We start from the raw sequence: 16,386 nt of genomic DNA on the forward strand, positions 1-16,386 counted from the left end.
CTTGTTGGGGTTTTTTGGATGCAACAGTAATGGGATGCTGCAGGGGGGTCCAGGTGAAGGTGGCTGGGGCTCAGTGAGGGTGGAGGTGTCTGGGTATGGGGAGGAGGACAGAGCTCAGCGGGGGGGGGAGTGTCATGTGGGATGATAGAGCTTGGCAAGGGGGTCTGGGTGTGAGGGGCTCAGTGAGGGAATCCAGATGCTGGGGAGTGGAGCTCAGTGGGGTGGTGATCCAGGAGCAGCTGGTTGGGGCTCGGTGGGGTGGGGATTCGGGTGCAAGTGGCTCATCGGGGTGGCTGAGGTGCAGAGGTAGTGGTGCTCCTCAGGAGGGTTCTGGGTTCATGTGGGAGTGAGGCTTGGCAGGAGGGTCTGGATGCACAGTGGTTGGGGGAGCAGCTCCCCATAGTGATCCCTCCCCTTGCAACTGAGAAGCGATGGGTGCAGGAAAAGGAGGGGGTGTGTGTTTGCAGAGCCTCCTGCAGCTGCGGGAGAAATCTGGGGGTGAGACTGACCCAGCCTCGGATGCCGTGCAAGGGAAGAGGAAGTCCTGTCCTTCTCAGCCCAGCCAGGACTAGCAGCTGAGCCCGGCACACAGTAGGAGCGACCAGCCAGGTCTTCCCCAGTCCCGCCCCTGCCCTACAGTGATTTAACTCTCTGCTAGCTGACATGGGTACCCAAAACATACTGCTTGGAAAGAGTGCATGACTGTTCTTGCGGCTTCCCTTTGCTTCCCCATCAGAAAGTCATTTTTCTGCAGGGAAGCAAAGAAATCTATGGGGGACATAAATTCTGTGCATGTGCAGAATGCCCCGAGGAGTAACGTAAGTACACATGCACATGGCTGCTCATCCATCACTCCAAGACACACACATACATGGCAGGGTGGCTCCTCATTTCTCCTCTCCTTGTCTTCTCTGGCACAGATGGGGAGCTCACTGTCCCCTTCAGACACAAATCTGCAGTTGTGCATTTCCTTGTTTTCTTCCCCCTCTACAAGGCTAACCCTAACCATAACTTCAATTCCCCAACCCTAGGAAATACGTGAACAGAACAGAAAAACAGATCAAAAAGTAAAATCCAAGAGATTGAGACTGAGGGCATGAGATCATTTTTTTCATTTACAGCAGATTCTTATTTATGCAATAGTATTTCATACATTCTGTTGCATTTACAAGGAGGTTAAATAATTTTTAAAAAATGTACGGGAAAGTATGTTAAGAATGAGCTAAGTATTGCTATTTCTATATATATTTGTGGCAAATGGCCAACGCTATTGTGGTGGGTCCTGTGCTTTTTTTTTTGGTGTGATGCATCAGGGTGTCGCCCCTGCCCCTATTCTTGGGCTCTGCTAGTGCCCTGGAGGGGGAGAGACAGGGAGCAGGGAAGGGACCCAGGTCGGGATCCAGGTCCGTCCCCTACTCCTGTCCCAGCCCCTTCAACTTCACAGGCTTCTTACTCTTGGGAAGGGTTTCTCTCTGTCTTCTGTACTAGGGGAGTCCCTCTGCCATGCTTGGGCAGGGTCTTCCTTCCCCTGGTACTCTGATTCTCTGGTCAACACCACTACGCCTCCAAACTACAGTCAGCTCTCCTTCCTCTCTCTTGTCTGACTGAAGCAGGGGTTTTTATGAGGTCTGGGGTAGGGCCTTAATTGGCTCCAGGTGTTCTAATTAGCCTGTAGTAACCTCTCCTTAGTCCACAGGGAATAAGGCTCTGATCATCCTGGGGCTTATATACCTCCCATCAATCACTCTCCTGTTGACCTCTGGCCCTGCTGTATCACATATTACATAATTGTGTTTATAGCTATTGTACATTGCAAACATCAATCAAGATAAAATATTAAAATTAGTGCCAACCATGTAAAGATGTCTTATGAGGAAAACTGTAATTGAGCCATGACCAGAGTTAACCTAACTGCCAAGCATTGTAAACTATAGATGTGTAGAAAATATGAATATAAAACAAACTTGAAAGCCACCTCTCACACACAGGAGGATATTTCAAACACTCTGCTCAGCTGAATTCAGGGTCTCTAACAACTATATACTTTCATCCACAATTGACTCTTCTGCCCCCCTTTCTGACCCGCAGCCTTAGTTCACTCTTCCAAACTGGTTTCTCCACTCCCACACTGCTGGATATCTCTGGAGAAAATCCAGAGACAATGCAGGTTTGTTCCTCTCCTCAATCAGCACAGCCATATTCCTTGCCAAGAAAATTTACTTCTTCCTCCCTGGTGAAGTCCTCACTCTTACAATCATAGGCACGTCTCCATTTTGGACCCTTTCCTCACAGCCCCTTCCTCACATTCCCCCCCATTGCTGCCTAGGGTCTCACACATAAATGCATAGAGAAAACTAGAACGGTCTTGCCTTAGTTTCCTACCATGTGTCTTTCTTTTCCCCTTCAGCTCTGTCTGAGTTTGAAGTGTTACCATCTTCTAGTCTCCAGCTCAATCTCCTTTCTTGTTGCCAATCCATCCTGTCTCCTTGTCTCTCTCTAATCCTCCCATTCACTCTCTTGCACGTTCCCAACTACATTAAGCAAACATTGTTCCCTCCAGCCTCCAGTTTTGACCCCACCTGCCTCTCCAACTACCAATCTCATCGCCTTCCCTTTCTCTCCAATCTCCTTGAGTGCATTGTCTTCTCTTAAAGTTTAAACATCTGTCCATTCTAGTCTTGATCCCATACAATGTGGCTCCCTCTCCCCCTCATTTAAACACTTTTGCCAAGGTAACCAGGTGCAGTCCTCAAAGCTTCTTTTCTGTTCTCATCCTTCTTGACCTTTACATAGCCATTGACATAACCAATGACTCCCTTCTCCTGCCTTGGCTTTAGACTACGTACCTTTCTGATTCTTCTACCACTTCATGACCCCTCCTTCAATGTTTGTTTAAGTGGCCCTTCCTTCTCTCAGCTGCTGTTCTCCAGACATTTGTCCTTATTTTCTTCTGTTCTTAGGACCCTGTGACAAAGTTCCTCTTCTACCTTGGTAGGTCCTACGCTTATTGGCAGATTTGCTTATCTCAGCGATTCACAGTAGCCCTCAGCTTGGCCACTTCTGCTGGTGGCTCAAACCTGCCGTTCACTCAGCTAACCTCATCACAGGCCAGCATGGGGAAAGGGAGGAGAACAATCCCTGTAGAATCTGCTGACCCACCTAGTGGGTTGAGGAATAGGACAGGGACCTTCCCCTCTGGTGGGACCCACAGTCCAGGTCACCTCCTCTTGTATCAAATAGAGAGTTGAAGGGGATGGGGGGAACCCAAGCCCGCCCTCTACTCTGGGTTCCAGCCCAGGGCCCTGTGGATTGCAGCTGTCTACAGTGTCTCCTGTAACAACTGTGTGACAGCTATAACTCCCTGGGCTACTTCCCCATGGCCTCCTCCCAACACCTTCTTTATTCTCACCACAGGACCTTCCTCCTGATGTCTGATAACACCTGTACTCCTCAGTATACCTTCTCACTCTCAGTTTCTTGCACATCTCTTGCTCCCAGCTCTTTACATGCACTTCACTAAGTGAAGTGAGGTCCTTTTTAAAACCAGGTGCCCCGATTAGCCTGCCTGTCCTAATTGATTCTGGGAGCTTCTTAATTGGCTCCAGGTGTCCTAATTAGCCAGCCTTAATTGGTTCCAGCAACTTCTTGATTCTTCTGGAACAGCCCATTAGCTTACTCAGGGAAAAGGGGCCTGCTTAATCTGGGGCTACTATATCTACCTTTATCACTCTCCTGTAGTCATCTGGCCTGACCCTGTCACAGACCCTTATCAATTTTTCCACCTGAGCTCTCCCCTTGATATGGTCTCACATCTCCACCTGGATGCCTCCACTGCTAGCAGAAATTCAGATTGTTCAGAAGTAACCACCTCTTCTTCCCTTCTAAATCCTCCCTCCACACTCTCCTATCTCCATGATTGTCGATGACTCCATCAGCCTTCTAGTTACACAGGTGTGAAAGTTGGCTGAATTTTCAACTCTCATATAGATGCAGTACTATCTCTAATTCCAGCTGATTTAGCTCCACAACAAACTCCAAAATCTGCCCACTCTCCCTTATCACCAGGGCTCTTGTCCAGATCCTGTCTTTTTGCCAAAACTACTTATCCATTCCAAAATTCAATTCATCCAAAACTCTGCTGTGAAAATCCTCTTCCTTACATAAGCAATGACCACATAACCCTCTAAAAATCTCTTCACTGGCTCTAGATCATATCCCAAAAGAAATCATGGGTTTTCTCCTTACCACCTCCAAGGTCCTCAATAACCTACTTGCCTCTCCCTATTTATCTGCCCTTCTCTCCTTTTGATCCCACAACAACTTCTGTGTTCAGCCCAAACTTCTCATTCATTCCATGTCTCCCCCTCTCAAATCCCACTTCCTCAAGAAGTCTCATAAAATTACACAGTCTCATCATTTAAAAGACAAACCACCAAACCAAAACCTGTGTAACCTTCCAGACACATATTCTTGATCCCATTGCCTCAGTTTTCCTCCTCCTCCTCCTCCAACACTCCCTACAGTGTCCTCCACCTATTGTGCTCTTTTTAGACTATACTAATTCCAGACACATCTTTGGTGCTAGGTAAGTAATTAACAAAAAGGGACATACATATAATGCTTTTTCACTGACCATACCTGCTTATTGTCTTGTTCACTTATTTTCTGATAATTGTCGGCTGTCAGGCTTTTCTGTTTCACCTGGAAAAAAGAAAAACCTTAGTCAAATATCAGCTTAATGAGTGGATATTAATATAAATACTTAGTGCAGTGCCAGCAGCAGCTATGTCCTCTATCTGGAACAATCTGATCACAACTCTGCCATTTCAATCCTATAGAGAGAGTTAAGCCCTAGCTGTCTTGGATATGGTCCCTGCCTTAGCTGTTCCTAACACTGGGAGAGAGCATGTGAAATTTCATCTGTCAAACAGATTCTGCCACCAGCTTTCTGGCCTCCAGCTTGACTGAATACCAAATGGACAAGTGTGTTCCTGCCTCGCTAAGAATGGGTATCAGCTTTGGCCTGATTCAATAACCCTGCCATCCCCCATCCACAGATGACCACCTCTCCTTCTTCTCTCTCGTTTTTCTTATGTGTTTGTCGATCTGTGTTGGTTAAGGAAACAGATTAATAAAACAACAGCTTTGTAAGTGAGCTGAAAACATTTTGACTGCAGCCTATTTAATTGTGCCATCACAACCTTATTAACATTGTCATCATGAACATATTAATATCACTATCACAATCTAAGCGAAGTGTAACCAACAAAGCTGATTTTGCAAGTTAAGTTGTCTTTGTGGGACTAGTTAATAAAGTAAAAGGTTTATATCATGTGTGGTCATTAAGACAACACCTGACCAGTGAAAAGAACCTTATAAGACAGCACTATCCACAGGAAGCAAAAACAACATCAAAGAAATTCCATAGTCACACAGAAGACCATGTTGTCATGGGCTTCTTCCAGAGGAGTTAAGTAGGCCAGCAGCAGGTGTTAAAGAACTGGAGACTTGGGCAGGCTGAGGCTAGAGGGATAGAATGCTATGGGGAAGAGGGGCAAAAGGATTCAAGTCAGTGGAAGAGTGGGGAGGAATTGAACAAGCAAGGTCAAAGTTGTAGATTCCAAGGCCAGAAGGAACCACTGTGGTCATCTAGTATGACCTCCTGTGTAACACAGGCCATAATTTCCCCAAAATAATTCCAAGAGCATCACTTTTAGAAAAACATCCAATATTGAATTAAAAATGGTGATGGAGAATCCACAACAATCCTTGGTAAACTGTTCCAGAGTTTAATTACTCTCAGATTTAACAATGTATACCTTACTTCCTGTCTGAATTTGTATAGCTTCAACTTACAGTCATTAAATTGTGTTATAACTTTCTCTGCTAGTTTGAAGAGACTATTGTTAAATGTTTACACCCTAGGTAGATATTTACAGATTGTAATCAAGTCGCCTCTTAACCTTCTCTTTGTTAAGCTAAATAGATTGAACTCTGAGTCTATCACTGTAAAATATGTTTTCTAATCCTTTATCATTCTCATGGCTCTTTCTCTGAATCTTCTCTAATTTATTGCATCCTTCTTGAATTGTGAACACCAGAATGGGACACTGTTTTCCAGCAGCGGTCTCACCAGTGCCAAATACAGAGGTAAAATAACCTCCCTATTCCTACTCGAGATTCCTGTTTATGCATCCCAGGATTGCATTAGCTCCTTTGGCCACAGTGTCATATTTAGAGCTCACATTCAGCTGATTATCCATCAATACCCCCATATCTTTTTCAGACTCACCGCTTCCCAGGACAGAGTCCCACATTCTGTAAATTCTAATGCTTTGAAAGTGACTGAAAGGCAAAGCAGAGCAATAGAGAATAGAGATAGATGGTTGATATAGGAAATGAGGTGACGATCAGAAGGAACTCAGAAATCAATAGAACTGATGGAGCATTGTTTAGTAAACACAAAGTTGAGCAAGTGGCTTTTCTGGTGAATGACAGAGCTGATCTAGGGTTGAACGTCAAGAGGTGGTGAGAGAAAAGAGAAGGAATGCTAACCCTGTTTGTTATTTCAAAGTAACAAAGACTATGCAAAAAGAAAAGGAGTACTTGTGGCACCTTAGAGACTAACAAATTTATTAGAGCATAAGCTTTCGTGAGCTACAGCTCACTTCATCGGATGCATTACAGACTATAAAGACTATGCAGAAACCCATGGTAGACATCACATATCTGAACAAGCTTAACATATAATCAAATGGGTTTCATTGCTGGAGAGTGGGTTTCTTATGTGTATTTGATAAATGACAGCTATACAGCTAGATAACCTTCTATCAACAATGACATTTCCTTTATTATGAGTTTTTCCACTGTAAACCTGTTCCATTCCTGACAATGTTTCATGTAAGAAACAAAGCACCTTTTTCCTAAGTAAAACTTTATTTGTTTTAAATAAGTTGGCCTGCTGGATACTTACATTGCAAATCACTTAGGTCAAGCTTGTGCACTGAGCAACAATGTGTACTTTGATGGTAGAATGTGTTGGTAGGAGGCAGTACTCAACAGCCTTGGGGCTCACATTCAGTTTACATCTTATGTTCCTAAAAAGCTCATGCTTCAGGGTTTCAGCCGACCACCTGGCAGAGTCAGGAAGGGATTTCTGCTCCCCTTCTTCCCCTCACAATTTTTTAAAAAATCTCCTTCACCTGAAGCATCAGGGATGGCTATGGTTGAAGACGGGGAGGGCTGGGACTCTGAGGCAACACCAAACATTCTCTCTTCCAGGTGCTTGGCTGGCTAGCTCTTGCTCTCATCTCAGGGTACTGATCACTGAATGTGGGGTTGGGAAGGAATTTCCCCTCATGTCAAACTGGCAGTGACTGGGGGTTTTTCGCCTTCCTCTAGAGCCTGTGGGTACAGATCACTTGCCAGGATTATCTAGGTATATCTCAATCTTTTCCCTACCATTGTGGGAGCCTCAAGCACTGGCGCACCTCAATCCCTCCTATTCTCTGCCTGTGGCACATAATTATTTAGTCTTCTGGGGGCTATAATAGTTTGATATAATTTTGATTGTTGGGTTTAGCATCTGGGTAGTGTTGGTGGAGGTCAGACTGGATGATCTGGTGATCCCTTCTGGCTTTGAACTCTATGGCTATGTATAGTAGAAAGAAAAGGAGTACTTGTGGCACCTTAGAGACTAACAAATTTATTTGAGCATAAGCTTTCGTGCACTACAACTCACTGGAACTTATGCTCAAATAAATTTGTTAGTCTCTAAGGTGCCACAAGTACTCCTTTTCTTTTTGCGAATACAGACTAACATGGCTGCTACTCTGAAACCTATGTATAGTAGAGCAGATCTAATTTCTACTGAAGTCAATGGGTGTCTTTCCATTGATTTTAATAGAAGCAGGATCAAGCCTCCAATGAGTAATATTTTGTAGCAAAAAGTGAGTCCTTGGTAGGAAGTTCTCAATTAAGTAAAAACCCAAAACTGAATGCTTTAAAGCCTATAAGGCAACTTGTACATTAATCTAATGGTGTAATAAATCAGACACTACATTGAGCGAATGATAAACATCTACATAAAACATGTGCTTTAATTGCATCTAACACATTTGCATGTTAACTTTTTAACCAACTGAGGACTTCATAAATGGAAAAATTCCAAAAATTCTAAAATCTAGAATAAATCAAAAAAACAAAAACAACTTAAACTAAATATATTTGAAGAATATATTTAGGTCTGTTTTAAAGATAAAATGGGTTTGGAAAATATTTCCACTCTTACATTTGGAATTGTGCTCTTTAAACATTTTAATGCTTTTACAAGACAAGCTGCTAAGTTCTAAAGCATGTGTTAGCAAAAATGCCATCTCAAAGTGCTGGGGGGGCAGGTGGGGTGTTATGAAATCAAAATGCATTTTAGAGAGTTGAGGGAAATACAAGAAAGATTTTCTGCAGACTCTAATTTTATCTATCTCAAGATTTTATTTGTATTTCTAATATTTACATACCTGATCCTCTCGTTCAAAACCTGGTGCTTTTTGGTAGCTAGAATTTGGTGAAGAAACACCTGATGTGCTACACTCGGAACACAAAGCACCATTTGCTAATGATCTTTGCCTACAAAGGGGTCCAATAGGCGACAATGAGCTACAGCTACCAGAGCTTGACATTACTGTTGGACTTGAGGCACAGGAAATCTGTAGGAGAGAGAAAATAGGATCTGTCCAATATGCTCTACTCTACTTCATTTTTAAATGGTTACTAAAATAACCATATACCTACTTATACAAATACATACACACATGCATATGCGTGTTTAAATGGCAAAACCTATATGTTAATGCAACATTATTTTTCAAAGTTGGAAAATTCACAGTAATGGTTCCAAAGGCAAACATTCACACAATGCACAATTAATCTGTGGAACTCACTGCCACAGAATGGTGTGATGGCCAAAGTATAACTGAGGTGAATAAAGAACGAGACAAGTTCATGGAGGCTAGATCCACCAATGGCTATCAACCAAGATGGTCAGGAATACAATCCCATGTTTGGGGTGATGTTAAACCTCTGACTGCCAGAAGCCAGGAGGAGAAGATAGGATTGGTACTCTCCAAAATTGTCCTGTTTTGCGTACTACCCCCAAGTCTGACCCAATGGCAGTTCTGACGTTCCTATAGACCAGGGGTGGGCAAACTTTTTGGTCTGAGAGCCATATCTGGGTATGGAAATTGTATGGTAGGCCATGAATGCTCAGGAAATTAACAATTCAGAGATATGCAAAGGGGGGCTCTATAAGGGATGTTACTGAAGTAGGGGCAGGGGTACTCATGGGGTGTGTTGCGGGGGGGTGCTCTACAGGAGCAGTACCGGGGACTCCTAGGGGCCCTGCCAGCAGTGACACCAAGGGGGCCGTACCAGGCCCCCTAGCTGTGACAAGTGAGGTCCCTGGGCGGTTTCATAGATTCATAGATACTAAGGTCAGAAGGGACCATTCTGATCATCTAGTCCGACCTCCTGCACAGCGCAGGCCACAGAATCTCACCCACCCACTCCTATGAAAAACCTCACCCATGTCTGAGCTATTGAAGTCCTTAAATCATGGTTCAAAGACTTCAAGGAGCAGAGAAGCCTCCCTCAAGTCAACCATGCCCCATGCTACAGAGGAAGGCGAAAAACCTCCAGGGCCTCTCCAATCCGCCCTGGAGGAAAATTCCTTCCCGACCCCAAACATGGCAATCAGCTAAACCCTGAGCATATGGGCAAGATTCACCAGCCAGACACCCAGGAAAGAATTTTCTATAGTAACTCAGATCCCATCCATCTAATATCCCATCTCAGGGGATTTGGCCTATTTACCCTGAATATTTAAAGATCAATTACTTACCAAAATCCCATTATCCCATCATACCATCTCCTCCATAAACTTATCGAGTAGAATCTTAAAGCCAGATAGATCTTTTGCCCCCACTGCTTCCCTTGGAAGGCTATTCCAAAACTTCACTCCTCTGATGGTTAAAAAGAGTTTCGAGAGTCTGGAGGGTGGTATCCTGCAATGCTGCTGGGCTTGATTATTGGCTAGTTTGGGCGGAGGCTGATGCGAGGAGGCTGGCGCTTCGGTGATTGGGCTCAGTGCCATGTAAGGGCGGGGTTCCAATCCCAGAAACAGCGGGTTAAAGTCTGGGTAAGTGGTGCTGGTCACGCCTGTGCAGTGTAGCTCTGCGTGCAGGAAGATGGTGCTCAAGGAGTTATGAGTCAGGGGCTGGGGAGCACCGGGCAGGTGGAGCGGGGCAAGCCCTTGACTCTGCTCCCCAGCGGGAGCTCGAGGGCTGGATTAAAAGGTCTGATGGGCCAGATGTAGCCTGTAGGCTGCCCACCCCTGATATAGATCAAAGCCTCCACTGGTGAAAATCAAAGACTCAATTAAAATCAATGATCTAGCTGAAGATCTGGCCCTACAATTCTGCCTTTTTCGGTGAAAAATTCAGCCCAGACATTTCTCTATCTGGAAAATGAATAGATGAGACTATGAACCAATTTCAGCCCTGTCATATGCAGATACAACTCCCACTGAAGTCAATGTTACAACTACTATCATAACCCTAACTGTATTTCTTTAAACAGTAATTCAAAACTCATATAGTAGGAGCAAACTCAATCCTACTGAGACTCCACTGACTTCAACAGAATTGTGTTTGCTTACACTAGGGTTGAATTTGGTCCTATGTGGTTCTTTGAATATGTATAGAAAAACAGTCTTAGAGGGATAAATGCACTCAGTGCATATTTGTTTACAAAAAAAAAGGACATTATCCTCTTGCAATATACAGATGTCTACTCCTTCACAACTATTTTCCCATCTACTTTTTTTTTCTTTTTTTTTTTAAACAAGCAACACATAGCAAACATTCCTTGTTGAGCGTATACCAAGTCTGAATTCTTAATGACATTGCTTGAAGTAGCTCACTGCAAAAAAAGGATATGTAATTTGTCAAATTAATCAATGCCTATTTTCAATACTCAGGAAAGTTAGTTTATTTAAATGTCATGAGGTTGTTTTCTATCACAAAAATTTTACTGTTAGCATAAGAACAAGTACAAGACATTTAATTCCTAATGGTAATTTTTCTAGAAAGTTAAAAACTCCTTAAAACAAGGGCTTCAAATGAAAGTGTACCCTCAACCATAATTGTAGCAATGCTTTATTTTTAATCTTACCAAATCACATGGACTCTCAAGAAACTGACTATTCTGTCAACAACATTACTTTTTTAACAAAGTAAAGGCAAAAACATAGCGTGAATCCAATTCTATTTTATTTTAGCTAATGGACATTACTTTTTATACACGTGCACTAACGAATTAGCATGATGGTTTAGGTAAAACACACTACACACTGGAGCGGGGATAGTCCCTCCTCCTTTTTAATATTTTTTAAAAAATTAAGATAAATATTTAATAAAGTCTATGCAAGTGATGCAAGACATGAGAGTGATGATGGTAAAGTTATCCAGACATGAAAGATGCGTTGGTTTTATGTACTATTTAATAACTATTCTTGTGTATAGCTCCCTTATAAACAACAAATCATGCCAAACATACATGACAGCTTTTTGTGGGATATATTTATAAAAGCTAGTGGAGGAAAATAAAAATGGTAGATGTAGCTTTTGATAGAGTATCTTATTTGAAAAATTAATTAAAATTGAGGGATAAAAAAATTTAATGTGGACTGAAAACTGGCTGAAGAATTGCAAACAAATGGTAAAAATAAACAGTGATATATCACAAGCTGAGGGGCAGCAGTCTACCAGGCACCAGCCTTATTTGACATCTTCAAGGAAGGACCAGAAAGATGATGAATAAAGAGCATGTTAATGAAATCTACTGCAAGTACTAACTTGAGAGGGAGCTGCGAACACAAGTGAAGATGAAAATGATACCAAGGAATATAGTGATGTAAAAAAACATGGAAAGGTTCCATGTATAGACCTCACCTTTCTGTGTCAGAGAAGGTGAGGGAATGCTATATGTGGCGCTGCCCTGTTCCACCACCCACATCTGATCCTGCAGAGAATCTCTACAGGGTCTAGGAATCCATGCACAGAGTAAGAATAGGGGGTAATGATGACCACACTTCAGCCTTGTCATTAACCTGCTCAAAAGCTAATGTAGCTTTGCGTCTGCAATAATTTTTTGCTGCCCCTCTGCCCCTTCCCAGCTGTGAGTCCACCTTTTCACTGAAATTTTAGAGCACACACCAGCAAAGGAAGCTCTGGCAACTCAGCTCCATGATATCTCTAATGCTCTTGTGCCTAAGGGGGAACTAGGAAGCCACAGAGCTACAAGAGGAGTCTGCATAAATGGATCTGGTCTCCTGTAATCCCCTGCAAATCAAGTATTTTGAGGGAAGAACGTCATTAGTCCCAATGTGTGTGTGTGTGTGTGTTTGTTTAACTTCTTTGTAAAGCATCATGTGAACATATGGTGCTATATAAATTCTGAACAACCACTAACCACCACCACCACCACCACCATCAATCACCACAGGCAAAATCATGAAATCTTATTCAAGATTTATTCAGGCAAAACTCCTATTGAAATCAATAAGCAAGGATGTCATGTTCTGGCTATGATGTTAATGTTAAAGCACTCAAGCATTATTCCTTCAGATGCCACTTCTTGTGACTCTGAAAAGTTTCTTTTCTGAGGCTTCCCTTGTACAAAGACAGTATTATTTACATTTGTTATATCCTTGAGCTTTAACATGTTAACATTTTTGTAAAACTGTAAGTGAGAAATTGGAAAAATTAAGAATGACTGTCTCAGGAAAAAAAGTGGGCTGTTCTCAAGTAGTTCTGTAGTTTATAAATGTGTCGTACAGTATTCAGTCCAACCTTAAAAGACTGTAAAAACAACTGAGGATAACTTGATTATAATTAAGGCTCCATGTTTGTCACAGAGATCACAGAAGTCATGGATTTTGTGACTTTCCGTGATTTTTGCAGAGGCCCCTGGGGCTGGCCCAGGAGCAGCTCGGGCAGCCCCTGGGCCAGTCGCACCCTCTGCTGCTGGGGCAGTCTTTGCCCCCCCCCCACGGCAAGAGTTTGGGTGAGGGGGGCTCAGGGCTGGGGACTGGGGTGCAGGGCAGTGCTTACCTGGGGGGCTCCCTGGAAGGGTGACAGGAACTTCCCTCCCTCAGCTCCTAACTCCAACTGCTGCCTCCGCCCGCAGGCACTGCCCCCGCAGCTCTACTGGCTGTAATTACCAGTCAATGGGAGCTGCAGAACCAGGGCTTGGGGCAGAGTGGAGACAGCACATAGAGCCAGGAGCAGGAGGTTGCAGTTTCCCAGGAGCCAGGGTCAAAGAGAAAAGGTATAACAAGAGACAATGGCTAGAAGCTGAAGCTAGACAAATTCAATAAAGCACCCATTTTTAACTGAGGTTAATTAAGCATTGACCAATTTACCTAGGATGTCATGGATTCTCCATAACTTGAAATTCTTTAAATCAAGGCTGGATGTCTTTCTAAAATATATGCTGTAGTTCAACCAGAAGTTAAGGGATTAATGTGGGAATTACTGGATGAAATTCTATGGCCGTGTTACACAGATCAGATCAGATCATCATAATGCTTCTTCCCTTATGAATGGTGGCACAAACACACCTACACCTATAAATATTCAGCACGTGATACTTTGGTGTATGGCTCTGCTCTGAGAAGTGACCACTTAAAAATCCTATCTTTTTACTGAACCGATGTTCCCTGGGTGTAGTGAGCATTATACCTGATGATTTTAATGTTTACTATTTTTTACTCCTGCAAGTTCTGCAGAGACAACACAAAGAGGAGCAGGAGATGGATTCTCTTCTCTCCTGTGTATTATGAGCAGAATTGTTAATTAACTTCTTATTGTAGGTACAAAAACTACCCACAATTACACCTTGTATCCAAAAAAAAAAAAAAAAGGGTGCACAATCATAAACTGGGAGCAGAATTCAGCTTTCACAATCCCTATTATTAACAATACATGAGCCAGAAAGAAATCCACATGAGTTTCAGTCCCAGACTAAGTGTGAGAATAGGAAGTGAGAAAATTCATCTTTTTTACTTGAAAACTGAGCAAAATAGATATGAAGCATAACTGAGATAAACACAGAACCCTTAGAGGCTTTTTTCTTTAACAAAAAGTTACTTTTCTGAGGAGAACTTCATTTTAAATCACTAAGTAAAATGGTGTGCTGCCCATGGCCAACGGATCTGAAAAATGTTCAAAACTTTGTAATTGCAAAATCAAAATTCCTTCGAACAGGATCAAAGCACACAACTGTCATTCCACCATACACAAAGTCAAGTGTGAAGATTTAAACCAAAATATTTTAACCATATGTATTTGTGCACCAAAAGGCATACAAATAAAGTTCTCTGTCTAGAAGACATCTTGTCATATTCTAATAACTCGTAAAACAAAGTAATACATTTTCTTCAAACTTTCCATATAAAATAATCCACAACCAAAATAAGTTTCACCCCAAAATAGATTTTTTAGAGACAGTTTCAAATGACTGAAAATAGGAGTTTAGAACAGAACTACCACCTACAGAACAGTTGCTGTACTGTTAGTGTGATACTATAATGTTCTTAGAATGAATTAGTATTTGAACAGTTTTGCATAATCAGTTACCTGAGTGAAATCAGGGTTTTTTTCCTGCAGGACTTCATACAACTCCACTCGCCTCTTGTTCTCCCTCTTACACCTGACATTTAACTTGGTTCATCTCACTTCTGAATTATCTTTATTTCTTTCTCCCAAACAAAACACTAAATCCTATTTAAAAGTACCCTTTGCACCTACAACAGCCTCTCTCTGATTACATGCTCTCCTCCAAAGTCACTCATTTTGTTTAGCTATTCTTCGTCCACCACTGTTGTCACACTACCTGCTTAATACTATACTATGTGCTCTCGCACCTATCCATAGTTACATAAATAGTATATAATTATAGAATATTTTTAAAGGATGAGTAAAATCAAGAACAAAAACCTAAATCTGCTTATTACCAAACAACACTACTATGGGCAGCATTTTCTTCCATTTGTTTTCTAGTCTCCTGTCTTCCTTCCTACCATGCATGCAGAAGTAGCTCTATGTTATCTATCTGATATGACTACAGCAGAAAGTCAGGAAACTTCTACCCACCTCAACAGTGATGGAATAAAACCAGAAATGCAACAGATTTCTCTGTTTCTCCACCCTATCCCTGTGTGACATTATCTGCAAACACAGCTTCAAGTAATCTCCCCACTGTATTTTCCACTGAATGCATCCGATGAAGTGAGCTGTTGCTCACGAAAGCTCATGCTCAAATAAATTTGATTGTCTCTAAGGTGCCACAAGTACTCCTTTTCTTTTTGTGAATACAGACTAACACGGCTGCTACTCTGAAACCTATCTTTGTACTGGTGACTCACATATTTGTCTCTCTGCTTGGGACCTGCCTCCCTTTGTTCAAGCCAATATTTCAACATGTCTTTCAGACAGCTATGTCAATCCCCATTTGAATGTCAAAATGGTCAAAACTAAGCTCTTGATATTTCTCCTCAAGTCCTCCCTTCTTATCCTCTTTCTCAATCACAGTGAACAGCACCTTCACCTTGCTAATCATCCAAACCCATGATCTCAGCTCCTCTCTTTTGCTCCACAAATACAGGCAGTGTCTAAATCTTGCCACTTTTCCTTTCACAACATCCTCAAGAACAAACATTTCCTCTCTGCTCTCACTGCCAAAATTTCATCCAAGATCATCTCACATTCTGTTTACTGTAATTTCCTCTTTTCTGGCTTTGGCACTTAGAACCTCACCTCTCTAAATCCATTCAGTATGCTACTTCTAAAAATCATCATTTTGCCCATTACGTGGACTACATGATCATTCAAGTCATAGAATCATAGAATATTAAGATTGGAAGAGACCTCAGGTGGTCATCTAGTCCAACCCCCTGCTCAAAGCCCCTCCATTAGCTCCCCTTTCTATATCACTAGCTTCCTGTCCTTCTCTTCAAAGCCTTTCACAATTAGTCCCACCCTGCATAATCATCCTAACATAATGCTGACATGCACCTTTCCATCACCAATCGATGATCTTCTTGTCTGATTTTCCCACAAACCCCTCTGTACTTTCTCCCAGGCTGTCCATTTGCCTGGGGAAAACTTCCCATCAAAATCTGCAAAGCCATCACCCTTTGCCTCCTTCAATTCCTTTTCTTACGCTCACTTCTGCTGAGATGTTTACAGAAAACCACCATCTGATAATAGCTATAATGGTTAGGTTTCAGAGTAGCAGCCGTGTTAGTCTGTATTCGCAAAAAGAAAAGGA

General features: G+C 42.3%; 1 protein-coding gene across 9 annotated transcripts in view; it reads right to left on the bottom strand.

Moving 5' to 3' along the window:
* The window catches only part of UNKL (unk like zinc finger), a 129,464-nt gene that overhangs the window by 32,224 nt on the left and 80,854 nt on the right, over positions 1-16,386 (bottom strand). For 6 of the 9 annotated variants that reach the window (XM_043494035.1, XM_043494034.1, XM_043494031.1 and 3 more), the window contains 2 exons: positions 8,517-8,705; positions 4,639-4,701 (listed from right to left, as the gene is read on the bottom strand). In XM_043494035.1, coding sequence (XP_043349970.1) covers positions 4,639-4,701; positions 8,517-8,705 — 252 coding nt within the window. The remainder of the gene's footprint in view (positions 1-4,638; positions 4,702-8,516; positions 8,706-16,386) is intronic. The other 3 variants (XM_043494037.1, XM_043494033.1, XM_043494039.1) reach the window with 1 other exon arrangement.

The sequence above is a fragment of the Dermochelys coriacea genome, chromosome 10 (genome assembly GCF_009764565.3).
Source record: "Dermochelys coriacea isolate rDerCor1 chromosome 10, rDerCor1.pri.v4, whole genome shotgun sequence".
NCBI classification, from domain to species: domain Eukaryota; kingdom Metazoa; phylum Chordata; order Testudines; family Dermochelyidae; genus Dermochelys; species Dermochelys coriacea.